This window comes from Siniperca chuatsi, linkage group LG13 (assembly GCF_020085105.1).
Source record: "Siniperca chuatsi isolate FFG_IHB_CAS linkage group LG13, ASM2008510v1, whole genome shotgun sequence".
In the NCBI taxonomy this organism is placed as follows: Eukaryota; Metazoa; Chordata; class Actinopteri; order Centrarchiformes; family Sinipercidae; genus Siniperca; species Siniperca chuatsi.
The window spans coordinates 16,772,009-16,795,356 of NC_058054.1; the positions used below are offsets into that span (position 1 = coordinate 16,772,009).

Here is a 23,348-nt window from a genome sequence, read left to right on the forward strand (position 1 = left end):
CTCATTAATCCCACATACTAAAGCCTCCATCATTGGTTCAGAAAAAACAATAACTGACTTTTTAGTAGACAAGCCATAGTGTTTTGGATTTTCCCAAGTTTTGGATGAAGGACATGTAATGCTGTGACAGACTACAAGATATGTTTGTCTTTTGTGATGGTCACTGTGTCATATTAGGTGATCATAGAGTCATAAACTCTTATTGTGACTTGATTTAGAAGCATAACAGACTACACATCGGACCCAGACCAGTCATAGCTTGGCGTCCTTCATGACTTACTCCAATAACATGATTCTTCTCCACCTTACAGGGGATAAAACAAGCAATCGTCACACCTTACACTCAATTACGTCATGCCATTCTTGTGCTGATATCTTGTGGTCTGATCTTGGCGGAAGGTTTTATTTGGTGTGTCAAGCTTTTTTTTTTGCGTTGGTCAGGTTGAGTGTAATTTAGAGCACATGCAGTATAAATTTGCTACAGCTTTTGCAGATGGGCAGTCAAAAGTTAAAAAAAGGAAGGAATTGACAATAGATTTTGAGATAGTGGTGTCAAAGTCAATTTAGAGCCCAAAAATCAAAAACAAAAAAAAGCAAAAAAGTCAATCAATAAATGACCAACCTATTATTTTCAATCATTTTCCTCGCTTGCCTTAACATGTTCATCTTGTCCCATACTAAATACTATAATTCGAATAGTTCCTCTCAGATTTTGACTGTTTTGAAATGGAGTGGGCTGAGTAGGTCTTGTAGACTACTTAGCATGTAATTGATTGTCTAGAGTCAGCTCAGACCGGCCCACTAGATTCTCAGGTGAACTCACTTAAAACATGGAGAAACATGAAAAAGCAGAGAATCGCCACAAGTAGGTATCCTCTTATTGATCTGACCAGAAAGATCTTAACACAGGGATCCACCGTCTAGCTTTTTTGTAACTTTTAACTTCATTGTCTTCAATAGAAAATAGAGTTGAAGGAAAGTTAAAGTTGAGATGAAGGCTGTGAGATGTGGTTAAAAGCTCAAGAAAAAAGCTGGTCCTTGAGTTTTTGCCTTCTATCATACTAACATTTTCCAGGTCATAAGTGAATTTTTACACTCAACTCCTTATTAATGTTTTTCTCCATGAAACATCTGTGCCATTATGAATGTATGTTTTTAGGTTATCTATTTGATATGAATTCATTGATTAATGTTAACCTTGTTATCATGAAACAGTTAAATTCATGTCAAAGTACAAGGTATTTTTGGTCATAAAAAAATCAGTGAATGGTAGAAAAAAGTACCAATAATACCAGGAAAATTGCTTTCATGACAGCACCCTCACTCTTATTTACAGATTTTGTTTTCTTGTATATGGTTTTTGTTTTTAGCTTTCAAATATTTCATCCCTGAACTGATGTAGTGAAGATGTGGACAGCTATCATAAATCATCTAACGGATCAGTGTTGATGCAGGAGAATTGGAAAGGACAGTGTGTGTGCTTGCTGCCTCAGGAGCCACAAACATACCTTTTCAATCTCAGATGAACCCAGATTACATAATCTGAAGGTCCTGCAGAGTGAAACCACAGAGTAAGATGTGACCACCTGCCACCCTGCCCTCATCTGACCAAGACAATCAGTTATCTCATATACAGGATCTTTAGGCAAACTTGAGCTCAGAGAAGAGAGAATGGAGAGGATGAGTATTATTGCAGTCCAGTGAGGACAAGAAGACAAAGCAGTGAATAGAAGAAATAGAGGCTGCACACCTGGAGAAAGAGATGCTACAGAGTAGATGAAATGTCATTCTCCTTGGATCGACAGCTTATCTTCTCTCTGACTAATGTGGAAAGGTCAGGCAGGGACTTGGACTGACATATAAAAAGTTAATATTTCAAAGGTTTAGACAAGTTCATTTGTCGCTCCGAATACAAAAACGTGTCATGTCGACCAAACTAATTCTTAATGGGGTTATCACAAACAGGCTGGATAATGTTCTGATAGTACACTAAAAAGTTGATTGCTACTTGAAGAAATATGTAGCAAATAAGATTTAAGATGTTTGTTTAGCTGCATTTAAAACCAACTTGCAGCTTGTTATAATGTTGCATCATCAGTTTGGTTTGTCAATAAGTTAAATTAAGACTAAGAGACTACAGCCATGCTTGCAGTGAGCTGTGTTATGCACACTGGTGCTTAGAGCTAAATGCTACTACTAACACGCTCACAATGATAATGCTAACATGCTGATGTTAACAGGTATAATGTTTACTTTATTCACCATCGTAGTTTAGTGTGTTAGCATGCTACCATTTGCTAATTAGCACTAAACAAAGTACAGCTGAGGCTGATGGGAATGTCATCTTAAGGTATTTATCATAAACCAAAGTAATAGACAAACTGAAATTTTGACCTGATGATGGGGCTAGATGAAAAGTTAAGAGATCAACAAAGTTATTACAATTCATCCTGGGGGGGGGCATGAATGTGTGTACCAAATTTCATAGCATTCATTCATTCATCGATCCATCCAATAATTGTCAAGACATTTCACTAAAAAACAAAAATGTCAATCTGTTGGTGGCGCTAGACGAAAGGTCAGGGAATCACCAAAGTCATTATGGTTCATCCTCTGGGGACCATGAATGTCATGGCAAATTTCATGGCAATCCATTGAATTGTTTCTGGACTAAAGTGGTTGACTGACTGACAGGCCAACATTGCCACCCCTATCGCCATGCCGCTAGCGAGGCTAAAATCTTTAGTGTATGTTGCAGGGATGTTCAATTCAGATAAGCGCTATAACTGGAAAGTTTTGTGTCAACGTCATCCAGGTTCAACTCCCTCTGTATCCCCTGTAGAGATAAATTAGGAAAAGAGACATTTCTCAGCTAGGATCAATAGTATCATTCTGATTAATATATTACAATATTGTAAAACATCTTAAAATGGCGGTGGGATTACCTGGAATCCTCATGTGGATTCTAACTTCGGATCTCATATTACCTCTTTGTTGCAGTACACTCAAGACAGGTCAGGTCACTTAGACACAAGCTTCTGTCACCACACTAAATAATTCAGAGAGGCCATGATGCTGTGTGTGTGTGTGTGTGTGTGTGTGTGTGTGTGTGTGTGTGTGTGTGGAGTGTGTATGTTGAGGAATCGTTTCACTAGAGTGTGAGTGTGCGAAGATGGGCGCTAACAGAGTGGTTTCCTCTGTCCTCTTGGAGAAGCCCTGTGGCCCACTTAGGATCAGCTTACAGATGTCTGGCTGAGAGTGGATGGGTTGAAAATTGACTCAGTGTTTTGGGGATGCTGTTTCCTTACTCCAGTGTTTGGGTGTAACAGCCACATCCACCTGTTGATTCAGATGAGAGACTCTACATTGGACACTTTGTGTGTTTGCGTGTGTCATTTCTAGATACATTACAGCTTATCCACACGTCCTGAAAAATGACCTCTTATCTTTTCTGTAAGTAAAACACTTGTTTATCTGTTGCATTCAGAGCGCAACATCACATCCGAGCAGACCTGCCACTGTTGATCCTTTATCATAATAATACCAACACTCTGATGTGTGGGTGGATGATTTACACAGTACCAGAGCTGTTGTCGTAGTGCACGTGCTGATATACATTCAGAATCTTTAGAAATATGACTCACCACACTCAATGCATCATCCTCCTCCTCATGAGGATTTCCTGTGAATGCATACATGCAGGCCCGTGCTGAGAATCTCGGTCAGTAATGTATCCTGCAAACACAAAGTGGGATGGGGTAATGTGACGTGTGACTCTGAAACACAACAGAATTTACTGTTCAAGCTGCCCTCCAACTGCCAACCTAGCTGGTTATAGCTGAGTTGTTTGTTTGTCTGGAGTTACACTGCACAGGTACAAAGGGTGCATCCATACATCTCAGTGTCATGAATGATGGCTGAACGGGTGAACTCAGAATGATGCACTTTGTTAACTTCCACTCCTGTTTACTCACCTACCAAAGCCTCTGGAGGGCTCCATCTGTACGGACTTTTTTTTGACCTGGTTTTCTGGGGAAACTGTGATAATGTATATTTTTATGAAAAAAGGGAACGATATGCTCCCCTTTTCATTGTTAGTCACTCATAACACCAGAATTACAAAGTCTACATATGTCTCTGCAGTTCAGAGCCTTTTAGCCTCTTTTAGCTTAATATTTAGTTTTTATAGCCCACATATTTACTGTATGGTTCAGTCTCATTAATCCCAGCTTTTTTCAGCAACAAAGCTCCAATAAGCACACCATACTCTATGTGCACAGTGCCAAATGGCAGGCAGACAAAGTTAGTGATTGGTTGGTGAACATAATAAAATATCCAGCACCTAAAGACCCAAAATTTTTGGTTTAGACTAAACCAGAAGGAGAGTAAATCAGTGTAAACCATTGATATGGTGGTGGCAGTGAATTTGTCAGCCTGTTTTTATGTTTTTAGGCTTCCCGGTGGCCAAAACTTGATTATTGTAGCTTTAAGGAACAATATGGTATATTGAGAAAGATAATGTTTGTTTGCTGCCTTACCCAGAGTCAGATAAGAAGATCAGTATAAAAAAAAGGGAGAGGTCCAGCACTTGTTTAGGCTACTTTAGCACAAACATTTGAGGTAGGGTAACAGTTAGCCTAGCGAAACAATATAACAAAGCTGTCTTACTGTGCGTTCAGGCCGCCGCCAGCTAGAGCATCAAAGTGACTGGAAGTCATTCATTTTCTATGTGAGCAAGCATGAGCAGCAGCGCATCTTGGACAGCGTGGGCATCAAGGAAAGTTGAAGTCTGGGCAACTTTATAGTAATGAGCTATGACGCGGTTCAGCGGGAACCAAAAAGCCAAAAGAGAGGCTGATAATTGCTGTGGCGGTTTTCCCAATAATCTACGACGTGTCCCTGTTGTTTGCGTTTAGGGACATAAGTAAAAAAAAAAAAAAAAAAAAGGTTTGTGGACCAAGGTGTCTGACATTATTGGTGTTTTTGATGAGTTGGTGAAGTGCATTATATATTTTCTGAAAATAGAGAGGGAATTGCATGCTAACTTCAGCGCCATAGCATGCAAAACAGTACCTTCACATTTAAAAGATTTCATGAGGTTAACTTATACCCTACTTGTGGTCAGTCTGCACAAAGATACCGATCGACATGCTTATTTGCTTTGCAATATTTCAAAAGTCCCGTTTAGCGCAGTGCAGTTGCCTACTCCTCCCACAATGTTGTAACTCTGAACAAAAAAACAGATGACTCTAGCTGTCAAGACGCAACATGTAAACTGGACACTTTTTAAGTTGTTGGAAGGTGTATTTTTTCACTTTGGATGGACACTAGCAGTTTACTTCTGCTCATGGCATAGAGCTAAGCTAGTTTAAAGATATCCTGCACCTATCTCTGTACTGGACACAAAATCTTGGGAAATATGCGTGTTTGCTGTTCCTTTAGAATTGCAGATTTGCAAACGTATTTCTGCATTCATCACAAAATAATGCTCATGCAACATTTTGCCCTGAAGAGGTACCGTATTGTTCATTACATTTCTCCCCACCATCAAAGTCTAGAGACAGACAGATTAAGGAATCATTTTGTTGATTTTGTAAGGTCAGTATATATTATTTGGTTGAGGAACAGTTAAGGTGTCTGGACCACCTTGAAAAGTAAAAGCAAGGTTTTGAAAAAAAAATGTTATTCACTCCATTTTTCATTTTGTCATGGCTTCATCTCTTCAAGTTCATTCGCTTCTCTGCTTTGTTTTCTCTCCCATTTCTATGCATTATACTACTCATTTTATCCCATATCCAACAACCCCTCCACCCTTCCTCTTGCTTTTCCCCCATGTCACAGTGGAGAGTGAATAATTCATGTTCGGGCTGCTTGCTGGTGGAGATGAATCATGTGTGAAGAGCAGGATACACGTGCTCGTCTCAGAGAGACTCTTCTCTCCAAAGACCCCAGGACTGCAGTCTACAATGTATGGCATTAGGGCTTCATGAATTGGCTCATAAATTCTGTCTCTAGAACATGTTTTACGTGTATCACTTGGAACAGTAGATGTCCATGTGGTGTTGATTGCTCATATAACATTTCAAATTAAACAAAAAAAAACTAACTCAAGGTTCACCTACTAGCTATTTCCAGAGCTTACAACCGTATGTCACGGATCTTCTAGTCTAAAGTCACCAGATTTGTGACTTGAGTCTGACTCAAGTCCAAGTCATGTGACTCAAGTCCACAACTCTGAGAATTAGTTGTTGCTTGCTAGCAGGTTTATGTAACTTGTTGCAATTAAATCTGCTGTATGCCTGTACCTGTATGCCTTCTCAAGCATTGTGTTCGGACAATATGTTGACACAGTTTACATGTTTGATGTATGAAATACAAAAAGTTTGGTGGTCACTGCTCAGTGTTCTGCAGATTCTGTCTCTTCACTCCCACACACACTTCTGTCTCTGGAGAAAGTCCCTGCCTGAGTCTAGCTAAATGTGTCTCCGCATGCTTGTGTTCATATTCTGTGTGTGCGTACTCTTGTTTGCCTGAGCTCTGCAGTCCTCTGAAGCTTACTGTGTCGTGATGCACACGTGTATCTCACACGAAGGATAATCAGTGTTGATGGACCCAGAGCAACAATTATTCATATGGAGGGACCTTCACAGTTTTCGTGCTGTCACACCGTATTATCAGACTGCATGACTGAGCAGCACTGTGGACTGAAAAGCTCTGTGCTTAATGTTTGCTCTGGCTTACAGCGATGCAGTGCATGTGCCTGATTGGGGAGATGCCGATTTAAGGGAATTTGGTATTTGACAAATGTGCAGAAGTGTCTGTCTATGACATAGGTGGAATTCAATCTTAAGGTATCTAACAAGCAACAAGTAGTCACAGAGCTTTTTGTGACTCAGATTTGGATTTAATTTAGAAGATTGCCTCTCCCACGGCGCTGCCTTTCCTTAAGGAAAACTACGATTTATTATTATTATTATTTATAACATTGTACTCTCCAAAGTAATTGTAATTAATTGTAAAACAGCTGGGGCAAAAAAATACGGCCAGTCGATTATAAAGGTTTTAAACAAAGACCTAACTTAATCCTCTCTTCCAAATAAATCTGACTAACCCGGGGCTTTGTTTACAAACTGTATGATCATGACTCATCATGCTCGTTGCCCCATTGGACCTGTTTTTAGTAATGTCACCACAGTCCAAGATGCCAGCAATTAACTCAGTAAGTGCAATGTTATCGTAACTGACAGAACCAATGGCTGGAGCTACAAAAATAAAACCCAAGTAATAAAATGTAGTTTCCCTTTAAAACCAGAAAGTATTTATCTAAGAACAAATGCATTTTATGAATATTGCTGTGTTCCCAGAAATGTTGAAATGATATCAGCATTAAAAATGGCTAAAGGTAATTGATCGATTGATTGTGAGTTATTTAATGCCTAAAACTTTTGCTGCTGATGCATTGTCAGCTTTTCATATTCAGTTATCAAGCGTATAAATGATCTTGGTGAAGATAGAGAGTACTCAAATGATTCAACAACTCTGGCTGCTCAGGTAGCGATAGAGGTTGTGGGTATTGATGGTGGGAATTATAATGGTGTGGGTCTTGGTAGTAATGTCTTCTAATACTCTTCCTCTCCTCTTTCTCTGTTCTTCTCCCAGATTAGTCGCTGCTTGAAGCCTGGAGGACGGTTTGTCTCTGTAACCTTTGCCAACCCCCTCTTCCGGAAACGCCTCTATGCTCGCACAGAGTACAACTGGTCAATTAAGAAGTACAGTTATGGAGAAGGCTTTCAATATTTTGTGTATGTAATGACCAAAGGAGAGGAGCTTAGCCCAGAAGATGCAGCTCTTGAGAAAAAGCTACGGGAAGACACCAAATCCCCACCTACCACAATCACCACAACACAAAATGAGGATAAGGAAGACTACCTGTCTAATATTGACTTGTAAAATAACTGGATTATCAAAAAGAATCCTAGGAATACATTATCCTTAAGATCTATACGTAAGCTCTTTACTGTGATAATGACTTCAGAAACTCAAACTTCTCCACCCTCCCAAATACAGCAGTAACTTCCTCTGTTACCCCAAATTTCTAACTTACTGTTGTGTGATTTTGTACAAATTAGCTATAATGTATTTTTAGTTGTGGTATGGTCATAGATGTTCATTTGGACATCTATGAGGAATGATTATATTGGACTTGTTTTATATTGGATTTAGACTACACACCACCAGGGATACCTAATACAAATAAAATCATGTTATATGTAATTTTCTGTCATGATAGTGATATATATATATATCAGCAAAATATTCTGTAAATTAAATTGAGAAATTGTTAATAAAAGAAACTAGATGAGAATGTCTGTTTTAACTAAACAGCTTATATAAATTTTTTTTTTTTTTTTTAAAGTTACAATCAAATTTGAAATCCATGTGGTGAATGCACGATAAGATGAAGTTGTTACATTCCCAAGGTAGACCAGGGAAACTGGAGACAGACATAACAACCAGGAAAAAATCATGTTTGAGACTGATCAAAAGAAAACATGGTATTTATTTACATGCATAGACTGTTGATGGTCTAAACATGGGGGGAAACAGCACAAAGTGGTTGTGCCAAATAAAAGAAAAATGAAACAAAATGTACCCTAAATAACCTCCTTGGGAAAACAAAAACCCAAGGAAAAGACCTAACTAACTTATCTATTTTAAAAACTACCTGTATTACAGTGGTGGCACAAGCCAATAAACCCAGTGTTTTTAACAAAAAAGTCACCTACGTGTATGAAAATGTATAGACTTACCTTCGCACCTTTGCCAACTACTTACCTCTTATGACTCATAAGACTCATCATGGTTTTTCTTCTGTCTACCTGTATTACAGTGGTGGCACAAGCCAATAAACCCAGTGTTTTTAACAAAAAAGTCACCTACGTGTATGAAAATGTATAGACTTACCTTCGCACCTTTGCCAACTACTTACCTCTTATGACTCATAAGACTCATCATGGTTTTTCTTCTGTCTGTCATAATTTTCTGAAGCTGCTACTATCAGACTATCAGCTTCTGTTCTAGTGCAGTTCATAATAGAAACCTTTATCTTTTTTTTAAAGCAATTTTACATCCCAGTGTCCTTAACTGTTCTGTCTGCCTGTACATCAGAAAGATTCAACAGTCTCTGATTCTGTGGTGCAGTACAAGCCTGCCAGTGTTGTGCAGTTTGTAAGACAAACTGACATGTCTAGACATAGTACATAGCAGCAGCATCGGCCTGCATGTAAAATCAGTGTTAAAGTGTATTAATATGTCAGTCAGAGTCTCCCCTTCTGTTAGGGTTGTCTGCATCTGTCCCGTGTCTACTTTAACAAGTAATAGCTCACCCTGCGTGTTATTTGTTGAGGAAACATGAGATGAGACTCGGGTCCTGTGCTCTCTGCTGCTTAAATATAGACCAGAAAGGGGAGAGAGAGCCAGGCGTGCAGACAGGCAGGAAGGCTGGTGACTGGAGGGGGGACCACGTTGATAAAGTAGAAATCATTTATTTTTAATTCTCCACTGAGATCTAATTACCGCCTATTTTTAAGACTTGAAAAAAAAAAGGTGTGTGATTTTTCAGACGGCTCTTTCGTTCCATGATTTTCTGCTGGTGTAACATGTTAGTTTGTTTAACTTTAACTTTGATGTTGACAAAACTGTCTCACGGCAAGGTCTGTTTAGTAGCTGTTCTTGAGCTTTTGATCATATCATGCGATCTTGCTGAGCAGATGGAATTTGCACAGTTGTCATGAAATTGACTGTTGGCTAAACCCAAACCCCCAAAAGTTACTGTTGCAACACTTGTCAAGCTTTGTGTTTTCACTTTTAACGTTACACGAGAAAAGGCTTTTAGGATGAGGACTAACTGATGAGTTTGGCGAATGTAGGGCTATCTTGGGGTAACATTAGCTGGGGTTACAAAAAAAAGTAACTATAAAGAGCAGGACAGAGCCGCTAATGTTACCCTAAACTATGATAGTATCCAGGTCCGACTTCCACACAGTGGAGAAATGCCACACAGTGAATGTGCTAGTCGCCAACAGGGCCTTTTTAATGTAACCTGTAATCTCCCTTTCAAAATAAATACAGATAAACTGAAGTATCTTGGAGTAGTTCTGCAAAAAGACCCTAAACTAATTTTTGTTGGGAGGGCACATTGAAAAATGGAGGACCCTTCCTCATTCTATGGTGGGCGCATAAATGCCATCAAAATAGTCACTCTGCCGAGATTCTTGTATCTGTTTCAAAATCTACCCATTTTTTGACAAGGTCTTTTCTCAAATCATTACACTCAATAGTACACTCAACACTTTTTATCTGGGGCTTTAAAGCTCTTTTGCTGGGCCCACCTGAATCCAAAACTGGTCTCTTTGTAAATATAGTTTCTGAACAAGTGAATTATGCCACACACTCTCTGAAAAATGCCTGGGAGGAGGAGCTGGGTGCACAGACTGGGGATGAGGTTGGGAGGAGGTCCTTAACAGGATCCATCTTGTTCTGTTAATGCCAGGCATCAACTAATCCAATCCAAGGTGATGCACATTATTCATTATTCAAAAACTAAATTGCACAGAATCTTTCCTACCATTTCGTCTCTATTTGATAGATGTAAATCTGACGAAGGCTCTCTGACCCACCATTTCTGGACATGTCCAAAACTGTTCAAATCAATTTTTGGTGTGACATATTCACATGTTTCTCTGACATGTATGGCTGTGTGTTTGAACCTGATCCAGAGAGTGCATTTGGGTTTTCTCTTTCTCTACTAAACCGCAGTGTCTCAGTGCAAAGCAATATTATGTATATAATGGTAATCATAACTGTGCCTCAGTTTAAGCCCTGGTTAACTAAGCTCACTGGTATATTACATTTGGAGAAAGTTCGATACGGCATGATGGGCAATCTTAATACATTTTCTGATATATGGCAGCCATTTCTGGATCACCTTGCTCAATACAGAGCTGAACCTGACCAGCAACAAAATCCATAGTATGCCGTCCAGCTCTCCCACTGAATGTGTTGTGCTAGTGAGGCAGCAGTGTAATTCATTATTTTCTTTAAATATGCCCTGTTTCTTTTTTGTTTCTACTTTGTTTTTGTTCACATACGCTTCTCTGTTTTCTGTAATGTGATATGGAAAATCCCAATAAATATATTATTGAAAAAAACTGATGTGCTCTTTGGTAGTAACTCTCATACTGTAGGTAGTAAGCGATTATCCAGACATGCTAACGATTGCAGTTAGAGCAGATAAACTCACTGTTTAATCCATTCCAGACCTTGGAAACAGCAGTTAACCAAACAATCTCACCATTTAGGGGGATTTTCTGGATATTTTGATTCTGTGATAACTGGGCCAACTCCACCTGCTGAGGAAGATCGTGTGATGCGTTTGAAAGCTCCAGAACAGCTACTAAATAGACCATGTGGTGAGATTTTTTTGTCAAGTTACTGTTTCCAAAGTCAAGAATGAGCTTTTGATCTCTATCTGTTAAATAAAATGTAGAATTTTGTAAAATGTTGTCTTTTATACTAACTAAAAAGTGTGTCATTACCACACTCTTATTTCGTTTGTCTTTTAAATAAGACCCTTGCATTGTCTCTGGGTAAACCCCATTGGCTATTGTCTGGTTTCCTTTGTGACGATTGGGTGCAATGTCCTGACTACCTTGACCGGAGAGTTAAAAAAGAAACAGCCTGACACCTATTTGGCGTGGCAGGGTGAATGACAGGAGGGTGCTTATGTAAGTGGGAGTGGGTTTGATATTGACAATAGAGGCTAGGTGGTGCAGACCAGTGACACTGCAGCACTGGGACATAAAAACATTCAATGGATTTAACACTCAGTGTGGATGGATGGAGGTTGGGTTTGTCCGTGGAGAGTTAGTTTTTACTGCTTTTCTGCTCTATTTTCCCCCCAAAACATGACACCATTTTCCCCAGTTTTACCTCAGTTAGACTTCCATTTCTACTCTATCAATATATGAATATATTGAAATTCAGCAGTCCCTAAATTTGGTTTTCAGCTTCCTTAGTTGGACTGACTGATGTGCAACGGCAGATACCCCAACAATGAGATTTAACTTGACTGGACTTAAGTTATATAACCACAGAGCAGAGCACAGGCCTCATGCAGGAGAAGTTTAGTCATCATTTTCTCCTAAACACAAACCTTTTCGCCTTATGTGCAGTTTTATGTTTCTTCAGTGGATCACCTGAGTCATCCAGGTGTCTGAGGCCATGATTTAATATAGAGTGCTGTGTATTTATGTGTGTGAGATAGTATAGCCAGAATTTTCTCTCCTGCTGCTAATTGTCCTCCATGCTCTGTTGCCCAAGGGCAGCAACAACACTAATCTACTGCATGCTCAATGCCTTTCTCTCTCTCTCTGTCTGTATTTCTGTCTCTCTTTTACTCTCTCAGTCACTCTTCTCACCACCACCCTGCCCTCTCTGTCTGCATCGATTGGTCCTGAGTGCTTTGGTGTGTGGGTGTCACATGAGGGCTCATTGAAGTCAAAAGGTCGACTGCATGATTTATCCAAGCATCTCTGGGTTTTATCTGCCACATTGTGCTTAAACTGAATCACGACACAGCACTACTGCCTGTTTGTACCCCATTAAACTGCCTACTTACTGCAACTACACTAAAAGCATCCTCAGTGATTGTTAAAGGGATATTCTAGTTTCTTCCAACCAGTGTCCTATTTTTGTAGTTTTGTTCTATTGGTAATAAAAACATTGCACAAAGTTAATTTCTGAGATCCGGGAATGCAGCAACATAACTAAAAATAAGTCCAATGGGGCAAGAAACACGAGCAGTCAGACGATCATACAGGTTTTAAATCAACTCCAGGTAAGTCAAATTTATTTGGAAGATGAAACAAAGGCAAAATTCTTTGTCTGTGGTAAACATATGAGACAGTGGGAGACTCTCGACAGAAGGTTACGACTTGCAAACTTATGTGATTGACTGAGACAGCAGAAGGCATCTTTAGTAGGCTAATTTTCGGTAGCCTTGGTAGCTGTCCATGAAAAATTAGTAAAACTTTCTACAGCAAAGAGAAAAACACAGTAAACCTTGTTAATCAACCTGCTGTGTTTCTTTATTCTTTCACCTCCATTTAGTTTTGGAAAATTGTGATTTGAACAATGCAAAGAAATTCAAATGTAAAATATATCCATTGGGAATATTCATGAAAAGAAAACTTCTAGTGAACCAGCTTTTTAAACCACATTTAAGGTTCTTTTCAATACAAAATTAAAAAGAAACTTCCTTTTCTAACCTTCTCTAATAATTCTCTTTTTCTTGTTAAATACTAGGCAAGTCTACCCTTTCAGGCTTCCAAAAATGATTAACTTATTAACTTGGTGTTTCTTGGTTCGTCAGACTTTGATGTAGTGATGTCGCTGCGTCCCAAGATCTCGGCAATTACTTTTTTGAGGACAACTTTAACGCACCAGATAATAAATATTGCCAAAACTATGAAAATAAGACCCAAACTGTAATAAACTAGAATTTTCATCTAACCTACACCCTGTGTAGCCACTTGCAATAGACCAGCGTAGATAGGCTGGGGGAATCACCAGTTGTCCTTGTCAGTGGAAACCAGTCTGCATTAGATGTAGTGAGGACTAAGAGAAAGTATTGCCTTCAACTGCACTGTATGTCTGCCCATCTCTCTTGGGACAGCTTAATATACTGTATGGCAGGCTTATGTAACTGGAGGAGGAATATTAATGGACGTCCACTCAGGATGGGAATGTGGAATCAGATCAAAGCTCTGTCCTCACTGCACACGCTCAGTTTGAACCTAGAACTGAGAGTTGCTCTCAGCTGTGTGTGTGTGTGTGTTCGTGTGTTTGAGAGATAACGTCAGAGGCAACAGAACAATGGCACTTAACATCTACAGTGGTGTCTCTGTGCTGCTGCTTTAGCATTTTGTTTGTTTTGCACACAAACGTCTGTCATGCTTGTTTTTCCATCCAGTCGTTCTGTGTGGTTACACAGTGACTGTCCATTACGGAGGCATGTACAGCATGTCTGCGTCGACCCCAGTGTGGCCTGCACTCCTAACCCATCTGCCAGGTCAGGACACAGGAGCCACAAAGACCCCAGGTTCATTCTACAGCTCCAGCTAACAGTCAGCTGACCTCTGACCCGTCTTATCAGAGGGAAGTAGCTCGTTCATTGTTGCCTGAGATGTTCCAGACATCCTACTTTAGAACTTAAAGGATAAATCCGGTGTCATTCTGTCTTTTGTATTATTGTCAACAAATTCTATTAAAAGACCAAAATCAACAATGATTTTATCCAATTAAAAAGTATTGTCTGTAGCCAAAGCCTGATATATTGTAGCTGGTTTAGTCTAAACATGTTTAACTCTAACTAAACTAGCAAAGCAGTGTAAACACAAAACTGCATTCTTGAGCATGCCCAGTGATGTCTGCCTGACATGGAGTTGCTCGTCAGAGATTGAAAATGCAGTGGTAGAATTTGTTTCAGATGGAGCTTGACCGATACTGGATTTTTGAGTCAGACACCAGTATTTTATAGTTGAAAAATTCTGATTACAATATGGTCAGTTTTTTTTTTTTGCATAAATTCATAACATAAATAAAACAATTTTGATAGGGATTCCTTAAAGCAATATTTTAACATTTTGAGTAATATGTTAAATATGACAGTATGGCATTCTGAAGCCAGTAGCTGGTTAACTTAGCTCAGCATAAAAACTGAAAACAGGAGGAAACAACTAGTCTGGCTCTGTTCAAAGATTGGTTTGGGTTTAAAGTGTAAAAAAGGCCAAACCCCTGTGAAAACACAACCGCGTCACTTTTACGCTTTGGGTTTTTATGAATTAAAGATGTGTGGCAAATTGCATTACTTCAGACAGAGCCAGACTAGCTGTTTCCAGGCTTTGTGCTAAATTAAGCTAACTGCCTGCTGGCTGTAGCTTCACATTTACTGTACAGATATGACAGACGCAACTTGGGAAACAAGTTACATTTTTTAGGAAACACCTTCAGAACAACGATAATTGTTGTTAACCGACCCCCTTCGTTTTTTTAAAGGTTGCAGGGTAAAATTTTTCTCCATGCTCCATGACTCAAATGTAATGGTAAAACGTGAGAGGCACAAACTGCGATTAACTTTCGGCAAGACAGCAAATAAGCATGTTTCCCAAAATGTTGAACTATTGCTCTAAATTTGTTTCTAAAAGAAGTATGACAGAGTGAGTGGAATGTTTGACAGTTGAAAAATAAACTCAGGTGGACAAAGTATGTTATAGAGATATTGTTTCTAAATTACCTCAAACATATCTTTGGTATTTCTGAAACTGCAATTTCTTGTTACTTATTGGCCAACATATACCTGATACAATCTGTGATAAGCTAACATCGTCTGGCTCTATTTCAGAATATACTACTCTGGCTTTGTTCATTGCAATGAAGCAATATGTCACCAAATGCAATAGTCTTTTATTGTATTTTTTTAATAGTTTGTGGGCAACAATGGAGTTTAATGGCACAGAGGCACTTTGGCTACACAGACAATACTGTTTGTAAGATAAATTAATTGCTGGTTTTGATCTCTTTAGAGAATTTGTTGATAATGATTAAAAGATAAAATACCACCAGTGTTTTACTTTAAGCCTATTGCCCCTCAAATGTCTAAACTATGTCTATTTTGATTTAAGAATATTCTGTGTTGAGCCTGAAAAGAATGCAAAACTATGAAATTACAAATAAGCTTACAAGAAGTTATAACACTTAGGGAGAGCAATACTGCAGCACTATTGGTAGTAGGACTTGAATGAATTACTGTAAAAAAATCACACGTCCACAGTCACACTCATGACAGTGAGAGAAATGCGGAGCAGAGCTAACACAATTCAATATCTGCCCAAATATTTTAGTCCGGTTCCGGCCTTCCAGGGCTTCCAATTACTGTGAAAAGTGTAATTGCCCATGACCTCAGACAATCACACACACACACACACACACACGACATCCACAACAACATGATCGATGGCACTATGTGTTCATTCAGTGCTGTGCTGATGTTATCAGGGCAGTCAATATCACTAATATCACTGATGGGAATGTGGTCGGTTACACTGATGACGCTTTGTTGATGTTCTGTTGAGTGAAGTGCATATCAGAGTAATATAAGGATCAGTGTTCATGTATTGTTGACATGTAGCTTTTTATAGATGGGTTCTGATACTGTGGATAAACAAACAAGACTGAAAATCTGTCGAATCTGCAGCGTGATTTCCAGGAACATTCTATAGTGTGATTACAAGGAAATGAATTTATATTGAGCTTTTATTAATGCTGTTATCAATGCCGTGCGGGTTTGTGTACCTCAGGTAGAAGACGGGTGATATGAACTGACAATTTCCTGACTGACACTGTTGGCAAACATTGTAGTATACAGTATTCTTCACCTTTTCTTCCATCTGACAGTTTCACCTAATTTCACAGATCGATTGATAATAATAAAGTAGTGATTCCTAACCAGGGTACCTCAGGGGGTTCTTCTGCAGTTACTGGGAGGTACTTGGAAAGATTGTGGAGTCGCTCAGCTAATATGAAAAAAACATTATTTGATAAAAATATATACAGTATATACACATATTTATGTTTAGAAGAAAAATAAACACACAAATTGGATTACAAATGGCTGCGATGCTGATCTTTAGTATATTTATCGTCACAGAGACCTACTAACTATAGGTATGTTAGTTCGACTGCATAGTTTTCCACTGACGTGAATCAGATGTAACACCTTTATACCAATTGTTGCGATTGAGAGTATGTTTAAACTAGTTTGCAAAAAGCCAACAACATGCTAAAAGTAATGGATAAATGTCAAGTTTCTGCCACTCCAAATGGTTGTTGTTTGAAGGCAAACTTGACTGACTGCTGAAGAAAAGAAAAAAAAAGACACCAAGCTTTAACAAAGATTCCCAGACAATATTGTCTTCTGTGGATTTGCATATGTATCAGATCCAGATCCACCAGATCCACTGTGTTCTCTCTTCCGTCAAATGCTGTTTAAACAATTCTATGAAGACCATCCCACCTCTCAAATGGGTACAATGAAGGGGTACTTGAGCCCATCTGATAGGGCTGTGTGGGTATGTTAGACATATACACCACAGGACAGGGTTAGATGGAGGCACATGATTCGCTGTGGCGACCCCTGAAATGGAACAGCCGAAAGGAAAAGAAGAAAGAAGATAGGTTTTTGTGAGGTATACAGGTGACATAGGTTTTTCTTGGTGCATCAAAATTGGCGTACCAACCAAAGTGAGTGTTTACAGGCCTGCTGTAGACTTTGTGTGAGAGCTACTGTATGAGGACACTGTACATGTAGACTTTGATAGATGATCATGTGGCCAGCCGCGGCTCCCCCGGGGTCTGTGGTTTAATGGATTCACTAGCGTAGGCCAGCACAGAGCTGTTAAACAGCTTCGCAGATGGATCACTGTTCCTTCCCTGCTCTTTAAATAAGGATCAGTATTTACTGTCACTGAGGTAACGGCTACTGATTCCAAAGGCTACAAAGAAATTGAGACTTTTGCTTTCAAATGCTGCAACTACGTGTATGTTCTGTTTCTTAAAAACATCTTAAGTTTATTTTTTAATTGTCACTGTGCTGAGGTGATGTGCAGTTTTTTTCTTCTTGACAGAACAAGCCCAGGCTACTCTGATTGTCATCTTCCGTTCAACTCTTAGTAGAAATGTCTTTGAACAAAAGCCATACCAGAGAATCACATTTACATTTTCTTTCACCATTTATTAATTCACCAAATACAGTGAAAATGGCATCATAATATACAATGACTCATTCTTAGAATGTCATGACATTTTTGTTGCTTTTTTGCTTCATAAAACGATGTTTCATTATTGAAAATATTAAGGTTTCATGCACAACAAACCATATCCAGTTTCTTTAAAATAATGGTACAAAATAAACAAAATTAAAAAACAAAAAACTGTAATGTCCAAAATCGGTCAAATAACAACTTGTTATTTGAGGATACTCGTAAACAGTGCAATATACTCTAAAACTGCCATTTTCTAACAAATTCATCAACGAAGCTCAAGTCACAGTATACGATTTCTTAATAATAGTTTAACATTGATGTGTGCAAAAACCCCAGACACATTCAGTTAGTCTTTAAAAAACGTCCGACCTCTGATATAGAACGAGACCAGTTCACCAAAATCTTAGATTCGCCTCTTATGAAGCCTAGTCTCATTCTGTATATCCTCTCTGAAGTAGAAATATTTTTTGTTGATGAATTGTAAGACGATAGACTAGCATATCATTTAAATAACAAATATTTAGATATAAAAATACAAATATGACTTTTGTTAAAAAGAAGCGTGCCAGGGTAAGAGTAGTGGCACCTGTGTTGGCACCGGAGTGACAGTTCATGCAAATAGATGGAGAAAAACTTTAAAATGTATAGAAGACGAAACACGAATAATTGCTAAATTAAAATAACCAAATAATTTTTTTCCCATCAATTTCATGACTATTATTTTAAACATTTACTATAATCTCCACGTCTCTGCTGGCCTCTGTAGATATCTGAGAATTTGAAAATGCAAAATAAAATAAAAAGAGAGGAGGAAAACAAAGATATGTGCCGGTGTAAATCAGCTACATGAAGGTGCCAACCTGCACCTATAACCACTGATGAGTAATGCAAGAAGAAGAAGAAGAATTAGAATGTAGCCTGTGGTTCAGTTTTAAACTGTGGCCTAATGTTCTTTAAGGGCCAAAAACAAATGGGCTTCTACTACAGAAAATATTAACATTGCACCATCCTCGGATATATGTTTTTACATACAATGGGTCTCCTCTATTTAGTAGACTTGAGAGTTTGGTTGGTCTGTTTAAAAAGCGTTTGCAGCAACAGGAATGCATTGGAACAGTGCTGAAAGGACAGCTCCCTTGAATGCACCGTCGCTGACTGAATCAACAAAGCAAAGCCTAAAGGACGAGGGGGAGGGGAGGAAGAGGGGGGATGTTTGAGAGCTTAGCCTACCTACTGTACAACTTATTGAAATAGGGCTGGGATTTAGCTTCAGCCTCCAGTTGCAGTATTTTGTTGCTTACAGCGCTTTTGGAAAGGAAAAAGAGATGGTCGTGAAGTAATGACAAGTTCATCCATCATTAAAGTCAGCAGAGGTTGAGATACAGAGCAGTGTCCGCCATCTCAACATCTTGCTGCGCAGCAGTAGTTAAAATCGGGATTCGTTTGGAGAATTGCCAGCAATCCCATGATAAATCTTGGTCTTTTCCAGAGTCTCTCTCTCTCTCTCTCTCTCTCTCTCTCTTTCTCTTTCTTTCTTCATCTCTTTCTTCCTCATTTATCTTCCTTTTAGCCTTCTCCAATTTTTCCCTCCTTTGCCCTTTTCGTTTTCCTCTCATCATCCCATCCTCGCTTCGTGCCGTCGTTTTCTCCTGCAGTCCTCGAACATGCACAGCCGACAAGTGCTTCAAATCGGTGATCAAAATTAAAAAGTCTGCAAGGCATCGCTCATGTTTAAACGCCAGGTGAAGACTTGTCTGTCATCCCCTTCAGGACCTCGTCTATTCGGTCGTCCTCGATGACCACTGTGGAGAGACGGGGGGGGGAGATGTTTACTGAGACCATGACAGCTGAGATACATGATGAGATTTCTACAATATTCCAGTCAATAGTGAGGTCATTGTGTTTTATTATAGGTCAGGATTTCTCTCCATAATGGGTTCTTCTTTATGGCTAATAGTAGAGGGGCTTATTGCGCACTAACTAATCAAAGCAAGCGAGAGAAAATGTGACTGTAATGCGGTTGCAGGTGAATAAATAAATTAATTAAAGCACTATTGCAAATCCCCGACCTCGAGTACGCGCACTTGGTGAAAACAACTCATTCCCGGTAATGGCGACGAGCCAGGCTTTTATCCTTACAATTTAACCCTATTGTTTGACGGCTACAGCGTGGGGTGTGCCCTTGCATGAAGGTAATTTCTCGTGCATGCATGTAAACAGTTTGAATATCGTCGACAACCACAGACTCGTGTTATAAAGAAGTACTGAGCCTGCGGTGCATTTTCAAATATCAAAATTGGGTAGAATATTCTAGATGGAACAACATGAATTAAAAGAGATAATATGAATACCAATAAACTCACTGCTGAGCATCACAACAAACTCACTGTAAGTCTTTAAATACGTTGCAGCCTTGCAATATTCATATATTTTCTATCACAGAAATAATTCTGACCATCAGTTATAGTGACAACATGCCTTAGTGTGAATCCTTTATTTAACCATCCTTTACCTCGCTTGGCTCTGCCGATCTGTCCAAGCTTCGGGGGTCTTTTCGCCTGCGACGCGGCGAAAAAGGCGCTTGTGTCCTGCAGTCCGCAGCTAAAGGACATCTGACTGACCTCGCTGTCCGCCCCGTAGCCGCTCATTTTCCCCTCGTTGTATGGCAGCACCTCGGACATTGTGGCACGACGGAGAAGGATCACCAGCGCAGATTAAAAAAAAAAAGTAGATAAAAGTCTTCCTCAGTGGCTATGTGCTCAGTACAGCCGTAGATCCCTTTTTGGTGTTTGTGCAAGCTGCAGTGGTTGGTGTCTCTCCTGTTGGGATCCTTTCTGTAGTGTAACTCGATGGGGATCAGGGGGCCAGTGTCTCCAGGTCCGGGTGTTGTTGTGGTCTCTCTGCGGTCTCTGGATGTGTTGCAGCTGCAGGGAGAGACGGCGTGTGTGAGGGAGAGAGTTGTGTTCGCCTGTGTTGCTGGCTGATGTCTGGTGAGGGAAGTGGGAGATCCCGGGATCATAAAGGAAACCCAGGCAGAACGGTGAAGTCATCCATCCGGGTTTGAAGCGCGCGCGCGCGCTCATGTATGTTTGTGTGTTCGTGTGTGTTTGTGTGTGTGTATGTGTGTGTTAGGAGACTACGAGTGGTAGAGGAGCAAGAGTGACATCATCAGGCGTGAGATGAAATTGCACAAGTGAAGCAGCCATGCTGAAAATAATAGCACATTATAGTCACATATTATGTAGTATAATTTCCTTCAATAATATACTATAGGATTAGGTATTTCTTTGCATAGTTGTCAGTAGTGGAAAGTACATTTAGGCTCCTCAAGTACTGTACTTAAGTACAATTTTCAGGTACTTGTATTTTATTTGAGGAGTTCTATTTTATGCCACTTTATACTACTAATTTACTATATTTCTGAGAGAAATATTGTTCTTTCTTCTCTAAATTTACATTTACTACATTCATCTGTTACTTTACAGATTAAGATTTTACATACAAAACATGTGATGACCTTATAAAATATTATGTGTTAGATTAAACTATGTAACAGTATATACATTTGTTAACATTGGCTCCATCTCCACCACCTACAACATTACAATGTTGTTTACATGATATTGTATCTGTTATAATAATCTAATAACAATAATATAACACTTTGAAAAAGTATTTTTGATGCTTCTGTACTTTTACTTAAATTTGTTTAGTTTTGAATGAAATTTTGAATGTGGGACTTTTACTTATAATAGAGTACTTTTACACTGTGGTATTACTACTCTTTAGTTGTCTACAACTCTACAGTTGTCTAATGTCTTCTGTGGCTCTGGAGGAGCTTTGTCAAGTCTGAGAAAATAACCCTGATGACATCATCAGGGTTTACAGACTACAAACTGGGGCATGGAGCTTGAAACATTTAGGCTTTTACCAGGTAGGAAGGGTCTAACAAAAAAAAGTAGTTGGTTGCATTGTGGGAAATGTAGGATCCAGGGTTCTTGAAGCTTGACCCATACGTACTAAAACTAAGGATATCTCAGCCTCTGCTTTTTAAATTTTGACCATTGTGAGTCCCCCCAATTTTATGAAAGTGCAATACTAAATCACTGGAGTGCCCCTTTAAAATGTCACAGCAGCAAAAGAAAGTACAAAAACAGACTGTATGGATAAGAGAAGTAATTAAAAAAAACTGGAAACACTAAAATATGATTGGTCAGTACATTATGAGCATCTACTATCTACAATAAGGAGCATGGAAAACATTATAGATTTTACATGATGACATTATATACATAAAATACTTTCTACTTCCTACACAAATATACAATATGGTCCTGGTTGTGTGTCAGCAGAAAATACACTCATTTCAGAACCATGGACAGAGCCAGTATCAGTTATACATTATTTGCATTTGAAAGTACGTCATTCTTCCCTGCCTTCTTTTTGCAGCCTGTGTTACAGCATCCTGTCCTCACAGCATATGGTGTCTCATAAAAAACTAAAATAATGAACTGACAGAAAGCCTATTTTTGGACCAAACCTGTTTTAACAACTCGGGCCAGCTGACCTGTCTATAAACATGTAACAACCTTTCCATTGGAGCACCGTTCCACTGTTTTAACAGCCAGTCTGCATAGCTGACCGGTGAAAGTGACCAGCTGACAGTGTTGAGATCAGTGCTGTTGGAAAGGCTCTTGGATTTCCTGCAGGGATAAGAAACGGGGCGACTGCAGAGTCAAAGCGAAGCGAGCTCCTGCCGGCTGGCTGGCTTCCCACAGAAACATGGCCCATTATGACCCTCTTCAATACACATTACTGAGTCTCTAGAGTATTTCTGTTAACCACCAGTTTACTAAGAAAACATGCATCCAACACCTTTGGAGGCGAGTTCAACCCAAAAAGTCTATTCCCGTGCATGGCAAAAAAGCAGTCACAGAGGCTTAAATGAGAACATTGCTAGTTGATGGGTTACAGCTTAACATAGACAACTGCAGCTAATTATCTTAAAAAATATAATTGTTCTTTAACATGGATCCACACTCAGTTCATAAGGCTATATAATGCATCAGAGATCATAAACATGCCACTCTATCAGAATGTAATTCCCCAGGGATGACTCACATGGCTCCTCCTGCCCAATAAACGGCAGCCTCCAGCTGTCAACACGCGGAGCAGTTGATTCATACAGGGATTTCACATGATGTCATCAGTCGGCGACACAGTTGGAGGCTGTGGGGGAAAATCTGACCTGCTGCCCCGCGTGGTATCAGGTATCAGGTGCTTCTTCATGTTCACTGTTTAGGGAAGAAACATGCATATGTTATACTAACTGGGCACTTTTCTTTTTTACCTCTTGCCCTAATAATGCACATCTACTGTCTTGTACACAATGTTGAACTCAGCATGCTTAAGTGCAATGACTCCTTCATTTGGTCCATCTCTCTTTAGTTCAATTGATCTTTCTCG

The 23,348-nt window shown here is 39.3% G+C and overlaps 2 protein-coding genes across 2 annotated transcripts in view; one reads left to right on the top strand and one right to left on the bottom strand.

Annotated features, from left to right (window-relative positions):
- Positions 1-7,951, top strand: part of ece2a (endothelin converting enzyme 2a) — a 74,026-nt gene extending 66,075 nt beyond the window's left edge. The window contains exon 4 of the mRNA XM_044219364.1: positions 7,660-7,951. Within this exon, the coding sequence (XP_044075299.1) occupies positions 7,660-7,950 (291 nt within the window). The 3' untranslated portion in view covers position 7,951. The remainder of the gene's footprint in view (positions 1-7,659) is intronic.
- Positions 7,952-17,830: 9,879 nt separating this feature from the next.
- On the bottom strand, positions 17,831-20,904 carry camk2n1a (calcium/calmodulin-dependent protein kinase II inhibitor 1a). The gene is made up of 2 exons (XM_044220098.1): positions 20,395-20,904; positions 17,831-19,684 (listed from the first exon to the last, which is right to left on the bottom strand). Exons 1-2 carry the CDS (start codon positions 20,561-20,563, stop codon positions 19,614-19,616), a joined length of 240 nt encoding a protein of 79 aa, XP_044076033.1. The 5' UTR covers positions 20,564-20,904; the 3' UTR covers positions 17,831-19,613.
- Between the last annotated feature and the right edge of the window lie 2,444 nt (positions 20,905-23,348).